Source organism: Neofelis nebulosa, chromosome 14 (assembly GCF_028018385.1).
Source record: "Neofelis nebulosa isolate mNeoNeb1 chromosome 14, mNeoNeb1.pri, whole genome shotgun sequence".
In the NCBI taxonomy this organism is placed as follows: Eukaryota; Metazoa; Chordata; class Mammalia; order Carnivora; family Felidae; genus Neofelis; species Neofelis nebulosa.
Genome location: NC_080795.1, coordinates 44341076 through 44363998, shown reverse-complemented (window position 1 = coordinate 44363998; position 22923 = coordinate 44341076). Strand labels below are relative to the sequence as shown.

The 22923-nt window shown below is 45.0% G+C and overlaps 1 protein-coding gene across 3 annotated transcripts in view; it reads right to left on the bottom strand.

Moving 5' to 3' along the window:
* Positions 1–389: 389 nt before the first annotated feature.
* MATN2 (matrilin 2) overlaps positions 390–22923 on the bottom strand; it is a 136279-nt gene continuing 113745 nt past the window's right edge. For 2 of the 3 annotated variants that reach the window (XM_058698673.1, XM_058698670.1), the window contains 9 exons: positions 16929–17051; positions 15353–15475; positions 12265–12387; positions 8412–8825; positions 5147–5299; positions 3821–3892; positions 3341–3475; positions 2862–2960; positions 390–945 (listed from right to left, as the gene is read on the bottom strand). In XM_058698673.1, coding sequence (XP_058554656.1) covers positions 890–945; positions 2862–2960; positions 3341–3475; positions 3821–3892; positions 5147–5299; positions 8412–8825; positions 12265–12387; positions 15353–15475; positions 16929–17051 — 1298 coding nt within the window. In that variant the 3' untranslated portion in view covers positions 390–889. The remainder of the gene's footprint in view (positions 946–2861; positions 2961–3340; positions 3476–3820; positions 3893–5146; positions 5300–8411; positions 8826–12264; positions 12388–15352; positions 15476–16928; positions 17052–22923) is intronic. The other variant, XM_058698671.1, reaches the window with a different exon arrangement.

Sequence of the window (22923 nt, the reverse complement as noted above, 5' to 3'; positions counted from 1 at the left end):
GCCCGTTTGCATTCTTGCTAGTGTACAAGAGCTCCATTTTTTACATCCTTGTCATACATACTAATTTTTGCCAAGCTGATTGTTTTAACTTGCATTTTCCTGATTGTCAGCAAGTTTAAATATTTTTTGAGAGAGAGGGAGAGTGTGTGGAGGAGGGGGGCGGAGACAGAATCCTAAGCAGGGTCCATGCAGCACAGAGCCTGAGGTGGGGCTTGATCCCACGACCCTGGGATCATGATCTGAGCTGAAATCCAGAGTCGGACCCTTAACCAACTGAGTCACCCAGGTGCCCCAAATACTTTTTTTCAAATGCATATTGACCATTTCCCATATACACATACCTTGTGTTTAAAGTTAAACTAGGAATATTTACACAGAATACCATCCTCTGAAGTGGTGAACTTTAATACTGTATAAAAAAAAAAATCCCAACTTGTTAATACAAGTACATACGTTCTACGATTTTATGCATACATCCATATACATATATCAAGGTAAAAGTCCAATACAAAAAAATAGCTTTTCCTATGGCCAGTGTTCTACAGAATTCAGACTGCAAACTATTTTGTAGTCAAATGAGATTGCAACACACTAAGGCAGGACAAGGCAAAAGCAAATCAGGTCCACAGTATGTTACAGAATATCTTGCATAGCTTACTTGTTCTCACTTGATAATCGCATTTTAGGATTCTGAAGGATTTTTCTTTCTCAATAAATTTATACAAGTTAGTGTATACTTTTTGTCTTTGTTCTATAGCAAACCAGCTCTCTCAGTACTACTTATGTTTTACTTGACAACCTAGAAGTAACAGCCTGAGCTTTGGGGCTCCGAACTGCTTTCACTGTCAGCCTTGATATGATGTACAAACATGTAGAGCATTTCAAATCCTCATCTGTATCTCAGGCGATTTTCCAGGGCTTCCATCCTCTGTGTCATTTCTTCTAGTAAATCTCAAATTAAGGAAGAGGAATCTGAATTGCCTGTTTTTATTTACATTCAAATACAAACTTGATTTATCTACATAAAAATTTGTCCTGGAAAATAAAAATTTTTCCACTTCTGTTAAGTTTTTTTTTAAATTTTTTTAAAGTTCATTCATTTTTAGAGAGCGACAGAGCATGAGTGGGGGAGGGGCAAAGAGAGAGGGAGACACAGAATCCGAAGCAGGCTCCAAGGCTCTAACTGACAGCACAGAGCCCAACATGGGGCTCAAACCCATGGACCGTGAGATCATGACCTGAGCCAATGTCAGATGCTTAATCAACTGAGCCACCCAGGTGCCCCTCTGTTAAGAATTTTTAAACTCTGACTTGAAGGTTTTCATTTAACACATGCTATCAACACTATAAATCTCTTTCAGGTTAATGTTTCTTTAACATCAAAGCCAGAGAGTTCAGTTAAAATTCTTTCAGAAAAATGTTTAATTCTACTCACATCTGTGTGCTTGTAAAGTAGTTTGCCATAGCACACCTTTGGGAGCCAGAGTGATAATGTTGGGAATGTGAAGAGAAGGATGAGGCCTTAGTAAATAATGTCAGGAAAGAAAAGAGATTGGGGAGTTTTCACCCATGATGCCAGATACAGTGAAAAGGTAGCAGCCTTGAAGTCTTAAGACCTATGCTCTTTTTTTTTTTTTTAATCTAATGTTTATTTTTGAGAGAGAGAATGTGAACAGGGGAGGGGCAGAGAGAGAAGGAGACACAATCGGAAGCAGGCTCCAGGCTCTGAGCTGTCAGCACAGAGCCCAATGTGGGGCTCAAGCACAGCGAGATCATGACCTGAGCCAAAATGGACACTTAACCGACTGTGCCACTCAGGGGCCCCTATGCTCTTTTATATGTAACTTCCTTAGTCACTTCTGAAACACCCTCAGAAGTGGGGTGGGAAAAGGCAGAGGAGAGGGGCATTAGAACAAGCATTTGTCTTCACGTAAGCTCCTTAATCCCCTCCACCCGTCCCCTTGGTGACAGAGTGAGAGCCTGGATTCATCACCCACGTTAACCACTGTCAGGTTGTTTTACTTGAGGGAGCATATTTCCAGCTTTCAGAAAGGGAATTGCTACATCTGTTCCTTATTATATCAACCCATTGGCACAGAGATAGTTCAGGATTCAACCATTTCCCTATAGGCTAATTGATGCATGTGGAGATAGACATCAGCCAGCTTTAGTAAGCTTACTGTAATTTGAAGTTCAGAGCAGCTGGCAGTATAAAAACACTGAATCCTCATTTCTCCATTATCTCAAAGCATTCCTTTTATTTGTAATAATTGGTTTAATGAATCATTGGACCCTGCTGTTCCCTTGATAGCATGTTTCATCTTAGAGTGCTGATATAAAAGATCTCTGCTGCCAAACAAACAAACAAAAAACCCTAGTCTTCTAGAAACTACACACTGACCAACTGTGGCTGCAGTATGGCTTGGGGCCAAAGGAAAGGTCTGGAGTTTAGATGGAGTTTGAAACCTCTTCAGTCCACATTCTTTGCCTGTACTTACTGTACCTTTGATGCACATCAGACCCAGTACATTTCCTTTTCCTCCCAGCAGAGAGGCAGTTAAATTTTCAGTCTGTTTTCTCTTTACTTTGCAGACTTTTACTTTGCTGGCAGACTGGCCTTCCTGCTAAACCCCTAGAACAGCAGATAGCAACTACGTGCTTGACCCTGGCCACGAAGCTTGGCTTGCCCTTGGCTCTCAAACACCTATCAGGTTGCTTAAGTAAAAAAGCCTTTCTGGGAGTTCACTACTCTTGACTTCATGGAAATAGTTTCATTTGATATACACCCACAAATAGTATTTGTGAAGTTTGGTTAAGATTCTTTGCATTGCACATAGAAGCATAATACTAGAAAAGGATATAGCGTTGTGTTAACTTTCTCACTTCTTCATTTGCAAGGTTCTGGAACATTATTAGGTTTTCACATTTGCACTGATCGTGTTTTTCTTCCAAAGGGCTTCCTGAGAAAGCACACGGAAAGTGTTCACTCACCTCTATAACCCACCAGGCTTCCCAGATGCATAATAATAGAACTGAATCAGCATACGGAAGAAACCAAAATGAAGGAACTGTTCAACTTTTTCCGCACAGCCAGATCCAGTAAATACCAGGAAAGGGCCGCGTACACTTCCAACACTGCCTTTCATGTGGATTGCAGGGAAGGCTGCCCCAGTTTCTTTTCAGTTAATTTTTTTTGAGTTCTCATTTTACTTAAGCTGTTCTCTTATCCTCTATCCTGGTTCCTCCTCCCTCCTTACTTTTCCTCCTCTCAGCTGAGATTGTTGGCAAGCTAAGAGGCTGGTCTCACGTTCCCTTCTAGTAATACTGTATTTGGAATTACCTGAAGATTTTGTTGAATGGAAAAGCTTTTGTGTGGACCGTGAAACACTGTCTTCTTCAAACAGATATCGGTGTTGCACTGCAAAATTAGAACAGGAAAGTAGGTCTCGGATATTTATGGTGACTGGCTCAGATTCTGTAAAGAGAAAGAAAACTGAAGTCAAACCTGCTTACCACGGTTGTGGTTCTAAGACAGCCATCAGCTGTCTCAGTAAGGTACTTGATGTTCCTAGCATGTAGTACACGGCTTTACTTTGGGGACATACTGTGGCAAAAGACTCAGCAGAGAGGCTATTACCAAATAGGGCTTAAAGTGGAGAGTAAATGTTTCCTATCTGACCAAGGGAAAAAAGCCATAGTTAACGTAATTCAAATCTTACTTTCACTCCTTTACAACTTTTGTCTGAGGGTGGAAGCATCCACCAAAGGTTCTAGAAACACTGCTTTTTAAAATTTACCTATTGGCTTTTTAGGATTTTACCTGTTGGCTGGTGGGCCTTCTTTGGCAGTTCCCCTGCTGGGGAGTCCTGACTTCCGTCAGAGTCTTCCAGAGCTGAGAGGAAAAAGATGACCAACAGGAGTGACAGCTGTCTGCATGCATGTGTGCTCTTTAGGAAACTGGTCCCAGACCAGCTCCTTACCTACCAGCTGTAACCCAGGGGATTTTGGTTTTATTTGGTGACGCCAGTTTCAAGAAGCAATTGGTTCCCAGGGTAATCCAAGATCACTCTGGGGGTGTTCTCTAGTAAGAGAAACCTGGACTCCTCAAGTGCATCTTCCTTAAGAATGCCTCCAAAAATGTCATGTCTACAAGGTGGGTGGGGAAGAAACTTAAAGTTGTCCAAGGACTAAGCTCTAGTGGCAAAGGCTCCACTGGACATTCCAGTTTGAACTAAACAGCCTAGAGGTGAAATCAAATCTACTCGCATCAGAAATTGGAAAGGCCTGGGGTGCCTGAGTGGCTCAGTCGGTTAAGCGTCCGACTTTGGCTCAGATCATGAACTCATGGTTCGTGGGTTCGAGCCCTGTGTCGGGCTCTGTGCTGACGGCTCAGAGCCTGGAGCCTGCTTCGGATTCTATGTCTGCCTCTCTCTCTGCCCCTCCCCCACTCACACTCTTTCTCTCTCTCAAAAATAAATAAACATCTAAAAAAATTTTTTTAAAAAAGAAGAAATTTGAAAGGCCTTCCCTCCCTGGGTCCCCCTTCATCTCGTTGTTCTTTCCTTTAGAGGAGTGAAACACATGATTTCACTTGGGATTTTACTGGTGACTGAACCTGGGACATAAGTAGGGGAGCTGGGCAGAGCTGCTATAGAGAAGCTTCCTGGCCCAGGAGTGCAGTGGAGATAAGCAGAGGGAGCTCTTGGACATAACAGAATCTACATTCTGTAAATAGGAGTGCTCCGTGCAGGAAGGCATTCTTTAAATTTGAAATACGAATCCCTTTCCATTCCATCATAGGCATATCCTGAAATTGCGCATCAGCTCTCTGATGTGTATAATGGTTGTTTCTTAGTTAAATGATGATTTCTGTGGGGGTTTTCTGGGGATTAAGTATACTGGTGTGTCAAAAGATTTATCATACTGCTCAGCACGCAGCAAGCACTCATCAATTCTAGCTGTTCCTTTTGTCCTCTCTCTCTCCCGTTCCCCTTTTTGTGCTTAGTGTTTCCAGGCATTACTGGCCCTGAACACCAGGGAGGCACTTTTTTAAGCACTTTGAAGGAAGAGGTTGAGAATTTCTCATTCAGGGGTCCATGCCGTCCTGTGTGATGTGAGGACCTCTCTTATAGGTAAGCGATAGTACCTTCACATATGCCTTTCTTTAGTTTTTCACTTATCTCTCCCATCGTACTGAAGTCTTCGGCATAGAATAGATGCTTGTCCGTGGGCTCAGAGGCAATCTCTTGTAGTTCTTCCTCAATAGCTTTTCCTACCCCGACAGCATACATAGTTATACCTAAATTGCAGAGCAAATTAAGAACAAGGTAGTTAGAGCTGTGCTCCCGGGGTCTGGAAGTTGTCTGTACGGCACCCAGAGCCAGGTGGGGATTAAGTGGTGCGACTTGAGGGGTCCATGTCCCCCTCCCTTTATTTCTCCACCATTTCTGTTTTGGCCCTACGGAAAACAAAGAGGGGTTTCCAAGAGGGAGGAAGGTGAAACCTCTGGGGGAAGTTGGGAGCTAGACCACCAACCTGTTGCTCAGCTCAGGGCAAGGTCATTTAACAAACCTTCAGCTTCTGCCTGAATTAGCCTTAGGGATAAAGTAGAAAAGAGCACTATCTTATGGCTTACTAAATGGGAATCTCTTCGGGGAGAATTCTAAGAAACAGGTCAATTCATGACCTTCTAACCTAGATTCTACTTCTCCAAGGTACAGGACAGGATCCTTAAAGGAGGGGCTGGGAGGGCGGGGCAGGGGAAGCTGCTCTCCACTCACATCTCTTGGAAGGACAAAGCCTTATGAGGGGTGCTAAACTGAAAAGGGAAATCTGCAGACCAGTGGAAATCCCCAAAGTGTGAAAGAAAGAACAAACCCAAGTACCAACCTTAGATTTCAACAGGGACATGAAATTGCTCCAAAAGCTTTTCTAAACAACAGAAATCACTAGACTGCCTTCCTCCATAGGTGCTTCACTTGAAAGTAAAACATGGTAAGAACTTAAATTCTGCCTGATTTTCAACATTTTTTTAGCACTGATATCTTGCTCTGGCTAATTCATCAGGCTAGATTTTTTTTTTTTTTTTAATTTTAAATACACATAAAAATGGCTCTTTAAGCCAAGGGGAAAGAGTTATGTCTTGTTCTAAGTCTGTATAAGGTCAACAGGCGAGTTCAAGATATTTGTCCAGGAGCCCAGTGACCTGATCAAACTCCCTAAAAAGGAGAACTACTATTTTAAGATTATATTAGCTATGCATAGGAATAATTAAAGTCATCAGAGGATGTCACTTCAGGTAAATCTTGTTGATTAAAAAGTTTTTTTAATGTTTATTTTTGAGAGAGAGAGACATAGCGTGATCTGGGGAGGGGCAGAGAGAAAGGGAGACGCAGAATCTGAAGCAGGCTCCAGGCTCTGAGCTGTCAGCACAGAGCCCGATGCGGGGCTCAAACCCACGAACCATGAAATCAGGACCTGAGATGAAGTCTGATGCTTAACTGACTGAGCCACCTAGGCGCCCCATATCTTGTTGATTTTAAAACCAAATTTCACCTACCACTTACCTGTCTTTGGGTGATTTGTGGAAATTTAAGTAGGGGAAAGAGTAAGGTAGATGGGTCTTAATGGGACAAATAAGAGGGCTAACCACTGTCTTTGGAAACAAGATGCTTCCCCGTGTGCGCTTTAAAAATGCAGGGTAGGGGCGCCTGGGTGGCTCAGTCGGTTAAGTGTCCGACTTTGGCTCAGGTCATGATCTCACAGTTCGTGAGTTCGAGCCCCACGTCGGGCTCTGTGCTGACAGTTCAGAGCCTGGAGCCTGTTTCAGATTCTGTGTCTCCCTCTCTCTCTGCCCCTCCCCTGCTCATGCTCTGTCTCTCTCTGTCTCAAAAATAAATAAACATTTAAAAAAATAAAAATAAAAAAAAGTAAAAATGCAGGTAGAGGTGGGGCACCTGGGTCGCACAGCAGATTCAGCATCCAACTCTTGATCTCAGCTGGCGTCAGGATCTCACAGTTCGTGAGTTCGAGCCCTGCATCAGGCTCTGTGCTGATGGCACAGAGACTGTTTGGGATTTTATCTCTCCTTTCTCTGCCCCTTCCCCCACTTGTTCTCTCTCTCAAAATAAAGAAATAAACTTAAAAAATGCAGGCTAGTGGGGTTCATGGGTTTGACATGAGCTCTAGCAAGCTAGTCTGGAAGCAGAGGAACTGTGTATGAGCAGCCAGTTTCACAGTCCACTCAGATGATTCAGAACAGGACACTTTTTGTGGCTACTATTCTATTGGGCTAGAGGAAAAGGAGTCAATGTTCTATTCTTGGACAATAGAAAGAGGAGGTACAATACCAATAAAATGGCCTCCTTCACAAAGTGTCGTTGAATGTCAGTGTGAGCCAGCCTCTCTGTGGGGAGGAATGGAGTTCACTAACGGGATTGCTAGTACTTTCTCTCCTTGTTCATTGACTCAGATTAGTCACACACGTCCTATATGCCGTGCCTGGTCAGGGAATGGCTCCATAAAGTCTTGGGCGAAGGCCTGGTCTGTACACCCTTTCCCCCCTTATAGGACTTGTTAAAGCAATGCACCCTCAACAAGTTCTTAAAGAAAGTGGCTTTCAAGCAAACTGCTGCAAAGTCTCAAGTTTCCTCATCTCCCCAAGGAATCCAGTCACTTCACCTTACACTACCTCTCCCGACCATCCTAGCTTTCGGGTTTCCTTTTCGGAAGGCCGTATTCCTCTGCCATACTTCACATCTCTGCACAGCTCACGTGAGCTCAAGCCCCTGTCTCCCCCACCTTAGGCACTGTGCTCGTACGGCTGTGCTTGCCTGAATAAGAGCCTAGAGTGGTAATCTCTTCCAACGTTTTGATTTTCTCAGAAGCTAACTTTTGCCTCCTACAAACACAAGAATGTTCGCTATCAGAAGGCTATTGTGCTTTCAGAGTTCACCTGAAGCACTGGTTTAAAAAAAAAAAAAAGTATCAGCAAAAGTTCCTCCCACCAGGAATCTATTTTTACCGAACTCTTGAGGTGATTCTAAAGCCACCAGACCAGCGTTTGGAAACGGTCATATATCTATCTGTGGTTAAACAGCACGTGCAGACTCGCTTCTCTCCCCTGGAGGTCACACACTGGGAAATCCCAGTTGGTGACTACTCAGGTGGGTTTGGTGTCTAGACTAACAGCACAAGCTCGCAAGATGCCCACCTCCCAAGTCCTGGATCCCCGCGGGCTCCCTTTACAGCCTCTAGGTGGCAGTGCAGCACAGGTGAATGAGCACTTGCTGCGAAGCCTCTCCCAGTGCTCAGAGGCTCTCACTCCTGTCACCCACCACCCTTTGACCACCCTGTGAGTTTAAGAAACCCGAACCTGAAGTGATGTAAGCCACATCTCCATCCCTTATTACCGTTGGCCTGGGCTTTACTGGCCCACTCTGAGACGTCATCCTGAGCCCGTCCGTCTGTGAACACGATGGCCACTCTGGGCACCCGTGCGGAGAGAGGTCTGGCCCCTTCTGCTTGGGTAAAACTTCTCTCAAACATGTGTTTCAGGGCCAGCCCGGTCATAGAGCCCTTGCCCATGTATTTTATGTGGGCCACGGCTTTCTTCATGTCTTTGGTCGAGCTGAAGTTTCTCAGGGTAAACTCTGTGCGGACCTGCGTGGAATACTGGAGAAGTCCCACGCGAGCAGCTTTGGGGGAAATCGCCAAGGAATCTATAATGCCAGTGACAAACTGCTTCACAATCTCAAAATTCTCTTCTCCGAGGCTCTTGGATCCATCGATCACGAAGACCAGGTCAACTGGGCCTTCAGTGCATCCTGCAGGAAGGAGAGGAAAGGTGAGGTAGTTAAAGGGTCACATAGAAGAAAACTACGCTTCAGTTGGAGGCCGAGCCACTTTGGAGAACTACCTTTGTTCTTCAGATAATACACGGGGCAGGCGGAAGGTGTGGGAGTCAGGAGCCACGATAATTTTCACATTTGCCTTCCCATGTGGCTTGTTAAATTGATAAAAAGAGTGTTTTTCGTAAGCAAAATCACACAACAGAGGCACAAATCATCAGAGGAATCAGGTCCACACCATGCTCTGGGTCACTGACAGCCAAGTCTGGCAGGGACTGTGTCTAGAGTATTGTAGGGCCTGACAGCTTCCAAAAGATTCCTATAACTTCCCTCCAGGAGGGTGACATCACCCCAGTGCTGGCATTCTGACAGACGACAGAGAAGGAAATCCTTAAATTCAGCTCAGCCATCATCTCTTCCAGGGAGTTTTCCCTAGGAACCCAGCTTGTATTACTCTCTCTCTGTGTACCCCTAATAACGGCTAATGTATTCAACGAAAATTGGCTTCTTGAGCACCTGCTTCACGCAAGGCAGCAGGCAGGATTGCAAGAGGGACCAGGGCAAAATCCCCCACATGAAAATGCTTACAGTCCAGGGTAGATGGTACAGTAGTCCACACGGCACACTAGCTACCCGAGGATGTGTCAATCTCTCTGGTCTGCAAGTTCCTCCTCTGGTCTCACTTCTGTACCCCCATACCTGGCACGCAGCAGTTGTTCAATAAATGCTTGTTGGCAGATTAAATGAAAGAGGTGGTGCCCATTGGGGAGCACACCTACAAGTAGCCTCCTGACCTATTCAAGCTGAAAAATGAATCATGACTGTGAATTCTTGATCTATATGGAAGCTATTCAGGCAACTCAGATGGTTGGCAGGAAAGCTCTACGTGACTACTTAAGCAATCTGGCCATGGACAGACTTTGTTATTTAGGGCCGCATAAAACAAATTTGCAGATCCTGAATGAATGATCTCATTTCAAACGGTCTACAGTATGCGATATAACATTCTCTTTTATATATCAAGCAGTTGTCTAATATTTGAAAGTAGAGCACAACAATATAAACAATATAAACACGGACACACAAAAGCTAAATTATTTCTGGGCATAGGCCCAAATAATATGCAGTGTGTGCGTGCGTGTGTGTGTGTGCGCGTGTGCGTGTTGGGGGATTGAGTTCTCCTTTCCCATTAAGTTCTTGTCCCTATTATTTAACTTATTGATTGCTTATTAGTAAAAGAAGAAAGGTCAGTTCAGAGCTTCATTTACATTCACAGCCTATTCTTGAATCGAAAGGAAGGAAGAAAAAAAGAAAGAAAAGAAAGGAAGGGAAGGAAAGGAAAGGGAAGGAAGGAAGGAAGAAAAAAGAAAGGAAGGAAGGAAGAAAGACTCTCAGGAGGCATGCACAGGGCTCTCTAGCAGATTGCAAAAAGACTGGAATAATTTTCCAGCAGTAGGTCTGTTTTCTCCCCTCCCCCACACACTCTTCTTAACGGAACAAAATCAGTACCTGCAGCCTCCATGCACAGAGGCACAGAAGGCTTCTCCAGGAAATAAGAACACTAGGTAGAGTGGAAGAGCACAAGGGCAAGAAGTGCTAGATTTTTGCTTTCAGACCTGGGAAGAATGATAGCTCCCTTGCTGGCTACTCATTTGCAGGACGGTCACTCCAACTGCAGCTGAGCATTTTCTTTTGGTAGTTAAGTCACGGAGACTGCAATGGAGCTGTGATTTGCTTTCAGAACGTAATTTTCACAGAGTTCCAGAATTTCAGGGTCGGACAAGACCGTTAAAGTCACTCGTGCAGCCCTCCTGTTGCTTGCATCTTTACAATATCCCTACCCAGCAGCCAGTTCAGCCCGGACCTGAACACCTTTCCTGATGGAGAAGTCATCACTTCACCATTGAAGCCCCATCTCTGGACATCTCTGCGGTTGATGATTACAAGAGCTGCCACTTGTCAAGCAATTAGTATGTGCCAGCACTGGGCTAAGAACCTTCGAATACCTGATCTCATTGATTTCTCATGACATTTCTGTGAGGTATTATCCTCATATTATAGCTGAAGAAACAGACACTCAGAGAAGTTAAATAATTTGTCCAAGGTCACACGAGTACTAGGAATAGGGTCGAAGTCCAGGTCTGCCTGACTCAAAGCTCATGATCTTAACTAATTAATCACACAGCTTCCCTGAAAGTGTCTCTGTCCTGCTTCTGGGCTGTAGTTTCTCTTCACTGTTCTTCCTTTCCCTGGGGCTATGTTATAGGTCATGAATGAAGTAACTGTCACTTTGGCATTTGAACGGTACCTCTTAGGTCTTTTTCTATAAAGATCCCATTTCTTCCTTTATTTTTCACTTCACATCATACTGAATGAACATTGTCACTGTGATGGTTTCTAAATCTTGCTTGTCACTATCCTTTTTCTTTAAATATGTTTTCCTAAAAAATAATACATATACTGGAACTGAAGTCGAACATTACAAAAGGGTATATGTATACGTATATGTATATATGTATGTGTGTGTATATCTATATCTCTCTATATTTACATAATACAAATAGAAGTGGAATTGCCTTTAAAATATTGCCAGAGGCCTCTGGGTGGCTCAGTCGGTTAAGTGTCCGACTCTTGGTTTCAGCTCAGGTCATGATCTCACAGCTTTGTGGGCTCTGCACTAACAGTGTGGAGCCTTCTTGGGAGTCTCTCTCTCCCTCTCTCTCTGGCCCTCCCCAACTTGTACTGTCTAACTTTAAATTAAAATAAAATATTGCCCAACTGCCCTCCTAAATGTTGGTACCAATTCAGACACCCAGTTGATAACTTTACGACTGCCTATTACACTAGACCTTTGTCAACATAAAGACTCATCAACCTTTCTGATCTCTGTAATAGGTAAGAAAAAAAAAAGGTATCACAGCTTTAATCTATCACTATACATCAGCTCTTTTTTAAAAATGGTTTTTATGCTTTATGTTGTGTTTAGAAAGGTCTTCTCTATTCTGAGATCATAAAATAATTTTCTTAAGATTTTTTTTCTGCTACCTTGGAGGGGTTTTTTTGATTTTTGTTTTATTGGTTTTTTGTTTGTTTGTTTTTTAATGTTTAAACTTTGCTCTATCTCTCTCTTCCTAAAATGCAATGCTCAGAACTGAATGTCATTCCCTGGCACAGAGCAGAAGACAAGTCTTACCTCTTTGTTTCCAGATATTCTTATTCACCCTAAGATTACTCTAGCCTTTTGGCTGATAGTGAACTTGCTGTCAACTAAAACCAAAAGTTTTTCCACAGGTGCTTTAGTTAAGCTCCATTATGAGACAAGCAGAGAGGTGAGGGATTTGTTTCCTGAAAATACTCCAAAGAGCAATTGCTCCCAAACCAAATTAAAGCAGAAATCCAAGTTCAGATCACTTACTCTTGCACCGTCTTCCATCCTCAGCTAGAACAAATCCCTCTGAGCATTTGCAGATGTAGGAGTTGCCACGATTAACACAAATGTGTTCACAGCCGTGGTAGGTCGATTTGCAGATATCCTTCCCTGAGGGAAATGCAGAGAGTTGAGAAACCCCATCCGTGCAGGAATGAGCCGGACTGAATGGTCAAGTCAGGACAGGTCACAGAAGGAATCCATTTTTAAAAAAACCCATCCTTATTATAAAGGAGAATTAAGCCTTTTTTATTAAGAATTTTTTTTAGTGTTTATTATTTATTTTTGAGAGAGATAGAGAGAGAGCATGAGCAGGGGAGGGGCACAGAGAGAGGGAGACACAGAATCCCAAGCAGGCTCCAGGCCCTGAGCTGTCAGCACAGAGCCCGACGTGGGGCTCGAACCCACGAGCCGTGAGATCATGACCTGAGCCGAAGTCGGACACTTAACCGACTGAGCCACCCAGGCATTCCTAGACCTTCTTCGTTTTAATACTCAGGACAGGGAGTGGAAAGGGAGGAGTTTCCTCTCAGAAAGCCCCAGCCCCCACAAGCCTGAATGGTAAGATGGGTGAGCGGGTGTCCTGTGTTTCTTATTAATTTTTAGAATCATATGAAGTTGCTTTGGGTTTTGATTTTCCCAAGCTACTGATTTTTCCCCCGTAGATACCCCAAACACCCCAGCCTTAATTAATGAACATTTCTAATGTGTGAGGTACTTGAAACATTTCAGAGTAGTCACACCCTTCAAGCTTCACAACGTCCTGTGAGGAGAGGAAAGTAGGCACAATTAGAGCTGTGTATATATGAAGAAACTCAGAAAATGTCGTGGAGTTGCCCGAGGTCAACACGGCAAGTTGAGAGCACGGCTGAGACGGCTGTCCCCTGTGCACTCCTCCCCCATCACATGAAAGCCTGTGGCTCTTTTCTGTCGTTAGCTCCCTAGAAAGAAAGCTTCTGGTAGAACGGGGTTAGTCACTCCAGATCCCCCCAGAAGTGGGAATGGGGGTGTCTGACCTAGTGACCAAATTCCAAGAAGTAGGCGTCGTGCCCGGTGTACAAGTGTATAACCGCTCAACTTACCAAGCAAAAAACACGCTGCAGGAACAAATGGTGTCCGTGTGGACGCCTGCGTTTACAGAAATAAAATCATGAGCCGACAGCTCGGGCAGACACAAGGAGCAGAGCCGTGGACGTGGCCCCCACAGTGCAGAGTGAAGGCAAGACAGGAGGGCGCAGGGAGGCCTGCAGACTTCTGCCAGGGTCCCACGGGCATCCCTGGACTCTGCCGTTCCAACAGAACTCTTGCTAAAGGTAGAAGCCCCTCTTCCCAGTGGAGGAATGAGGAACGTGGGCTCCACTCAACCCGGCTTTGCTGACATGTGGGACGCCCCCAGTTGTCTCAAGGGGAGTCTGGGAGGAGATTCCCCCAAATCAACTTCAAAAGCAAATGCACTGATTTTGTCTTAACTAAAACAGAGCCATCCTGCCCACTGAAGCAGAGTGTCATAAAAGCAAGATGGCTTCAAAAGTCCCCCAAATAGGGATTAGCAGCTCAGAATCTCACAGTGGAGAAAGATCCCTGCCCTGTGCTCTCCTAATAATGCCCACTCCACTGGGTGCATGTGTCTCCATCTGTCTCTCTCTGGATGCTGTGATGGCTCATTTTATTTGTCCCCTTGTCTAGGCTATGGTGCCCAGCTATTTGGTCGAACACCAGTCTAGATGTTGCTGTGAAGGTATTTTTTAGATGAGATTAACATGTCAATCATTAGACTTTGAGTAAAGCAGAATACGGTCCATAGAGCTGGCCTCATGCAACCATTTGGAGGCTTTAAAAGACAGAAGACTGGGGGAGCCTGGGTGACTCAGTCGGTTAAGCATCCAACTCTTGGTTTCAGCTCAGGTCATGACCTCATGGTTCGTGAGTTTGAGCCCCGCATCAGGCTTTGTGTTGACAGCATGGAGCCTACTTGGGAATCTCTCTCTCTCTCTCTCTCTCTCTCTCTCTCTCTCTCTCTCTGTCTGCCCCTCCCCAGCTCTCTCACACACTCTCTCTCTCAAAATAAATAATTTTTAACAAAAAAGAGAGAGAGAAAGAAGACTGAATCCCTGTCACCTGTACCCCAAGGAAGAAGGAATTCTGCTTCCAGACTGCCTGTAGATAAAAGCTGCAACATCAGTTCTTCCTAGGTCTCCAGTCTGCTACCCTGCCCTGATATCAGATTTTCTCTCTCTCTCTCTCCATCTGCCTCTATCTCTGTAAATATGCGTACACACACACACACACACACACACACACACACACACACACACATCCTATTGGTTCTGTTTCTTTGGGGAAGCCCTAATACACCTTCTAAGTAAACTCTCACAACCTGTACCGAGTGACATACAGAAGAAAATGGTAGAGGAAAATGGATAAATAAAACCCACAGAGGGGCGCCTGGGTGGCTCAGTTGGTTGAGCATCTGACTTCGGCTCAGGTCATGATCTCACGGTCCGTGAGTTCAAGCCTCACGTCAGGCTCTGTGCTGACAGCTCAGAGCCTAGAGCCTGCTTCGGATTCTGTGTCTCCCTCTCTCTCTGCCCCTCCCCCGCTCATGCTCTGTCTCTCTCTGTACCTCAAAAATGAATAAACATTAAAAAAATATCTAAAACCCACAGAAAATCCCTTAGTCCCTCTCTCACCCTCTACCCTTACTTATAAGGTCTTCCAAGAAGAAAAAGCACTGTAATTATCCTTGGATCCTCGTAGTGATTGCTGGCAGAGATTCTAACTGTCCAATGATTAGCCAGGTTCTGTGGGAGGCTCTGGGCATCCACATAATGGTTGTGGAAGGGCCAGCAACTGGGAGAAAACGGACAGAAGCCAAGAGCCTGACAGCTCAGGACCTTGACCGAGAAATTCCTAAAGAATTAAGTCTGCTCCCCAACAAACACTTTCAGAGCACCCAAGGCAGGAACTTGTCATTGTAACATTGATTATAAAGGAAGATTTTAAATATTAAATGAAGCTATGTAACTGTCCAAGTCCCACAGATGGAAAAGTTCATCTCTACCTTGAGGCCACTTACTTCTGCAGCGTTTCCCGTCCTCGGCAAGCCGGAACCCCTCCCGGCACTTGCAGATGTACGACTCATCACTGTTCACGCAAACGTGCTCGCAGCCATGGTCTACGGCTTGGCAGACATCTTTCCCTGGGGACAGCACAGCAAGTTACAACAATTTCGCCAACAGAAATCTCCCCCAGGCTTCACCTTGGAGGATCCATCCACCTCGGCCACCACATACTCCGGGGCTCCTCGAGCTCAGTGGTCCATGGGAGGAAGATAAAATTGAGGATGAAGTTCAGTGGCTCTAATTTGGCTTCTTCCAACTTCCTCAGTATCACCCCCCCCCCCCCACACACACACACACACACATACACCAGCACCTACTTCGGTGTCTCATTAAATTCATTCAATCATCAGCTTTCTGCAGATGCAGTTTCTGATATCAAAAGGAAACACCTTTGGTATGTCATGATTACTTAGAAGATTAAACCTCAATTTAGATTAGTGCCACTGAAATCTAATTTTGGCTTTGTCCCTGACACATGACTTTAGAGAATCACTTAACCTCTTGGAGCCTTATGTTTCCTGTAATAATTCCAGTTACCTATGTTTTCTTCAAATCTATCAACACGAGTTGCTCTTTGTAAAGTGCTTTGAGAAGCTTGTGGAGAAAATGACCGATAGGGATGAAAATCATTTGCTCAGAGTTACACGCTCCCCTTTGGATTAAACAGAGGCGTATCATGGCCCCTCGAAGAGACTTTGCTTTCTGGGATGTAAGAATAGACTCATCATAAGGTAGTCTCTGTGAGAGATTCGTGCTACCAGCAATAACAATATTATTAAAGATGAATAGGGGCGCTTGGGTGGCTCAGTCAGTCAGGCATCCAATCTTGATTTTGGCTCAGGTCAGGATCTCACAGTTCATGAGTTTGAGCCCTTCATCCAGCTCTGTGTTAACAGTGTGGAGTCCATTTGGGATTCTCTGTCTCTCTGTCTCTCTCTCAAAAATAAATACAGAAACTTAAAAAAAAAAAAAAAGATAAGCAAAGAGAAGTTCAGAGAAGTTAAGCAACTTGTCCAGCTAATAAATGATCTTGGGATTTCTTGGATTTCAGACTGTCTTTCTATTAGAGCATAACCGCTAAATCACTGCTTTTTGCCACAGGGTATAAATAAGCAACTTCACTTGTAGCTCTAACACTGACTTTTTTCATTTGTCCATGTGTTTGTTTGTTTTCTTTCAACGGACTTCATTTTTTAGAACAGTTTTAGATTTAGAGAACCTGGGAAGATAACCCAGAGAGTTCCTACAGACTCCATATCCAGTTCCACTAGTGTGGGCATCTTACATTAGTGTGATACATTTGTTACAATAAACGGACCAATACTGATACATGAATACCAACTAAAGTCCCTGGTTGGTTTACATCCTTAGTTTTTACCTTTTTTCTGATTCCATCCAGGGCCCCACATTACATTTAGTAGTCGTGTGGCATTGGCTCCGGGGGATAACTGATTTAAACAGAGATCAGGAAGGCGGAATTCATGCAGAGAGCAGACACAGGAATGTGAGGCAACTCCAGCAGAAACTTACTTTTGCAGGTTTTCCCATCTTCCCGGAGTATATAGCCTTCAAAGCACTGGCACACAAAAGAGTCTCCCCTGCTCACACACGAATGTTCACAACCATGGTCGCCCAGAGCACAGGGGTCCAATTCTGAGAATCCAGTTGGAATAAGAAAAACAGAAGAAGGAAATGATTCATACATACATCAGTGACTTATTCAATCTTAAAAGACATTTTAGACACCTTAAATTAAAGCAGTGTCTTATCCCACAATGCACGTTTCAAAACAGAAAACGTGTCTACGAACAAAAATTGTTCATATATAGTGAATAAGACAAAATCGTCTCCATAGGAAAAATGAACAAAAGACATGAAATACCATTCATAACAGGAGAGATATAAATGGCTTATAAATACTAGAAAATAAGTTAAACTTCACTGGCTATCATATATGACTGTAACAATAACTTATCTACATATCTACTCATGTATGCACGTATGTGTCACCCTTAGGTAATCCACTCTTCACTTGTCCATTCAGTCATCAACTACTTCCCGAGCCCCTAGTCCCAGTCAGGCACCCTCCTAGGCTCTGGGGATTTAACAAGGAATAAAACAAAGTTCCTGCTGTTGAGAAGCTTACATTGGACAGCAGGCGTGGGAAGGGAAGGGGGGAGACAAATAGACAAATCTATGTATCAGATGGGCAAAGCGCCATGGAGAAAAGCAGGATAAGGGAGTGAGAACATGCCCGGGCTGGAAGTCCCGCTGCAGTCAGATACAGTGACACTCAGCAGAGCCCTGACGAGACCAGTGAGTGTGTGGTACCTGGAGAGAACGGCACCCTCAGCAAAGAACAGCATTTGCAAACTGCAGAGGTAGGAGTGTGTGTGGCATGTTTTAAGAAAGGCAAAGAGACTAGCGTGACCCCAGCAATGCAAGCCTGGCAGGGGACAAGGCCAGTGAGGCCAGAAGCGGCAGACCATGTGGGATTTGCAGGCAGCAGGGGGATCTGAGTGAGAAAGGGACGCTGGCGGATTTTAAGCAGTGCAGGGACACGAGTGGCTTTGTTATAAAAGGAGCCGGGGCACCTGGGTGGCTCAGTCGGTGAAGCGCCCGACTTCAGCTCGGGTCATGATCTCGTGGTCTGTGAGTTCGAGCACTGCATTGGGCTCTGTGCTGACAGCTCGGAGCCTGGAGCCCGCTTTGGATTCTGTGTCTCCCTCTCTCTCTGCCCCTCCCCCACTTGCGCTCTGTGTCCCTCTGTCTCAAAAATAAACATTAAAAAAAAAAAAAAAAAAAAAAAAAAAGGAGCCCTCGGCGTGGGCGAAGATGGAGGACGGAAAGCTGGAAGAAACCTCCCACAATATGCCTGGTGGCCCCGACCAGGATGGTGGCACGTGGTCAGACTGTTGGCTGATTACTGAAGGTAGAGCCCACACGCTTTGCTGATGGGATGATATGAAGGGGCCACCTTCATATGGATGTGACGGAAGAGTCACGGATCACTGAGCTTGTGGGACACAGCAGAACGAATGGCTTTGCCGTCCACAGGGCTGGCGTGGCTTCTGTTAGTGCATCTGTGCAAACCAAGCTGACGCTGGAGAAGTCTGACACTGAGGACATGTGGGAAGTGACTTTTTATAAGAACGACACCCAGTTCCGAGAGTCGACGCCAATCATTTCAGATCGAGAAGAATTTTACTGACGTCGTTAAATAAAGGCTCCGAAGTACATAATCACTGCTATAATCAGTCACGGACCACACATTTATTTCTAAGCCATTTTTGCAGTATTTCTTTTTCGGAGGGGAGTCCTGAGAAGCACCCTGTGGGGTAGTGAAGGCAGCTGTTGTTATTCTCACTTACCAGCTGGGAGCCGAAGTTTGGGAAGGTTAATGGCTTGCCAAGGTCAATTGCTACTAAGTGATACCGCCAAGACTCAAAATGTAATCTTCTGATAATAAATTGCACGTTTTCCCCAACGACACTGCATTGCTGTCTCCTAAAGTGAGCTTTCAAACACGGAGGGAAATTTGCCTGTGTCTTCCTTTGGGCGGAAGTGCTGCCAGAACCTTTGACCGATGGGAAAATGTTACAGTAACTAAAATGATAACTGCAGAAGAGAGTCGAAGCAGAGCTGGGCTGTCCAGTTTGCTCTGAAAATGACTTACTTCTCTGAGCACAATCTAGACTCTTGATTAATGCAGAACACTCCCCGATGGCTTGGGGTAGTTCCTCACATAGTGTTGAGTGGAAATATAATTGAGTGATCCATAATACAGACAGCTGGCTGGCTGTGGAGGTGAGCATTTTTTTCCACCGTAAATTTATATCAAGAATACTCCATCTTCCAACATAATAAAATAGTTATAACTCTTTCAGTCCAGCCTTGTCAAGCCATAATCCAGACAAATACCCCCTCAACCCACCACACCTCTTCTTTCTGGAGCTTCCCCCCCCGCATGCCCTGTCCTGTCCTCTCAGCTCCATGTCAGGCTGCCATTGAGAAGAGTGGCTGAGTCTTCCCACACACCCCCTGAGCCATGGTGGTCTGCACCTGCCCCCGGCAGATGGGAGCTGCTTTCCTTTATCAGGAGCCTGCTGAGCCCAAAGCCACTGTCTACGTCACCCTTGGCTATAGACTATCACAGGAGCTCCCGGCCCAGCTTCTGAGTTCTCCTGGGTATTCCTATTAGCAGCTGTTTGAAACCTTATTGGGTGCATGCTTTTAAAGCATGTGCAGAGTTTGGGTTTTTAACCTTTTCCCTCCGTGCCCCTTCAGAGCATCTGATCAGTTGCCCCTTCAGAGCATCTGATCAGTTAAGCGTAGAGCAGTGGTGAGTTCTCCATCTCACATGACCATCAGAATCACCGGCAGAGATTTTTTTTAAAGGCAAAACAGACACACGATTCAGAATGCAAATGTATTAAAGGGCACACTTCCCCTAAGGAGGGGTGTCTGGCAATATCTGTCAAAGTTACAAAATGTACCTCTGACCTAGCAACTTTGCTTCTGGAATTCTCTCCTGCAGATACCCTTGTACCATATGAAGGGATATACTTTCAAGTTGTTTGAGGCAGCACTGTTTGCAATAATGACAAGTGGGAAGCAACCCAAGCACCCAGCAATATGGGACTAGCTGAGTAAATATTTAGTAAGCAGCTGCAAAAAGAATGAGAACGTTCTCTATGTAATGGTATGAAATGTCCAATATATCGTTGAGTGAAGAAGAAAAAAAAAGTCATAGAATGGGGTATATACAGTATACCATTTTTTTTTGTGTGTAAGAAAAGGGAGGAAATAATAATATATTGGCTTTTACTCACATAAAGAAACATCTTCATAAAGAACAAATGAACGAAAATGGTGTATTAGCTATCTGTCGCTATGGAACAAGTTACCCAAAACCTAGCAGCTTAAAATAAATAACATTTCTTATCTCACATAGTTCCTGGGGGTCTAGAATCCAGGAGCGGCTTATCGGGGCAGTTCTGACTCAGGGCCTCTCATGAGCCTGCAGTCAAGCTGTTGGCTGGGGCTGCAGTGATCTCAAGGCTCTAGTGAAGCTACAGGACATGCTTCTGAGCACACTCACGTCTTTATTGTCAGGATTAGGTTTCTCACTGGCTATTAGCTGGAGGCTTCAGTTCCTCAGCACGTGGACCTCTCCATGGGGCAGCTTACAACAAGGCTTCCCTCAAACTGAATGATCCAATAAACGAGAGAACACTCACTATAGCAGTCACAGTGTCTTTTATAACTTAATTTGAGAAGTGACAAGCCATCATTCTTTTCATATGCTGTTGGTCACACAGACCAACAGTGAGGGAGGGGACTACACAAGTGTGTGAATCCCAGGAGATGGGGATCTCCGGCTGCCATCTTGGAGGCTGGCTACCACCACTTATGGATAGGAACTGGAGATAGGGAATGGGATGGAAAGGCAAGAGGGGGAGCAAACCTTCTTAGTGTATGTCTTTTTGTATTGTTTTGGCTTTTCAACCATGTAAACCACTGATCTATTCTAAAAATAAGTTAAAATTTAAATAAAAATTCTTATGGGAAACAAAGTGTTTACAATGAAAAGCATGCCTTTCTCTCACCCTTGATAGTCTACATCATTACTTTTTTAAAAAAAATTCTTGGGGCGGGGGTGGGGGGACACCCGGGTGGCTCAGTAGGTCCTACTTTAGCTCAGGTCATGATCTCACAGTTTGTGAGTTCAAGCCCTGCATTGGGCTCTGTGTTGACAGCAAGGAGCCTGGAACTGTCTCAGATTCTGTGTTTCCCTCTCTCTCTACCCGTCCACTGCTCATGCTCTGTCTCTGTCTCAAAAATAAATATTTAAAAATAAAAAAATAAAAAATAAATTACAAAAAAATTTTTGAGAGAGAGAGTGTAAGTGGGGGAGAGGGGCAGGAGGTGGTGGGGAGAGAGAGAGAGAGAGAGAGAGAGAGAGAGAGAGAGAGAGAATTCTAAGCAGGCTCCACACCTAGTGTGGAGCCTGATGTGGGGCTTGATCCCACCACCCTGGGATCATGACCTGAACCAAAATCAAGAGCCGGATGCTCACTCAGGTGCCCCTACCTCATTACTTTTAAAGCACGTACCATAATTCATTTAATCAATGTTTTATTGGAGGGGCATTTAGGTGGTGCCTAGTCTTCTAGTATTATGAACATCACTGCAGTGGATATTCTTGTGCACATGGTTTTACATGCAATGTGAAGGTATATCTGAAAGATAAATATCCAGAAGCAGAAATGTCTAGTTAAAAGGTAAGAGCATTTCCAAATTGTCTTCTAATGACGTTACATCAGCGTAAGACGCTCTCTGCTTCAGGGAGGCTAGGGTGCTTCCTGGATGTCTGGCTGTTTTAAAAGCCCCACAGATGATGCCAATGAACTACCAGGGGTGGGATGTGGCAGCAGACTCAGACCTTATGCTCAGAGACCCTCTCAAGTGTCTAGATTACTCTGCGCCTCGACCACCACGAACCAAGCACCACTGTCTTCCTCTTGGGCTGCTGCATCATCTACTAACTTGTTCCCACACACCTTTTACACCCTCCGGTCTCGTCCTGAGTCCTCTTTCTAAAAGGCACATCTTCTCCCATCACTCCCTCCTTCTGCCTGAGACCCTGAGGATCTTCAGAAAAGACACAGGATCCTTGGCAAGGTTCCCAGGACCTTCCCTTCAGCTTCATCTTGCCCGCCCTCCCCAGCTCTGAGCGCCGTCTTTCAGTGCGTACCTCAGTACCAAGCCAGGGCCCTCCCACCACTGTGGTCTGCACGGCCATCTGCCTCTCCTTCCTCCCCCACCATCTCTGGAGGTCTTCCCAGACCTCCCCACACAGGGCCTCCAAGCAGCAGGCATCTGCCTCTCTGGTAACGTCACCAGTGTCACTGAACAGGTAGTCATATGTTGGTTTAGGTTTTCGCCCGCCTCCTCATCGGACTGTGTTCCCATGGGCTCTGATCAAGGGACCACAGACTGTACCTGCCCTTCCCTCCATCTCCCAGCACCCAGCGCAAGGCCTGACGCACAACAGGCCCTGTTATTACCTGGTGAGTAACAGGAGACATTTTCTCAGTTTTCTACTCTGAAAATCAAGGGTAACCAGACCCTCCTCCCAGGGGTTTAGTGTAGATGTTTTATTTTATTTTATTTTATTTTGTTTTATTTTATTTTATTTTAATTTTTTAAATGTTTACTTATTTTTGAGAGACAGAGACAGAGAGAGAGACAGAGTGTGAGTGGGGGAGGGCAGAGAGCGAGGGAGACACAGAACTCTAAGTGGACTCCGGGCTTCACACTGTCAGCACAGAGCCGGATGTGGGGTTCGAACTCACCAACCGTGAGATTATGACTTGAGCCGAAGTCCAAGGCCAACTGACTGAGCCCTCCAGGAGCCCCGGGTGTAGATGTTTTAAACGAGAACCCTGCGGAGGGTGGATGCTGGTGGGCCTCACTCTCTCCCCTACACCAGCCTTGCAAAGTGTACCCTTCACATTTCCTC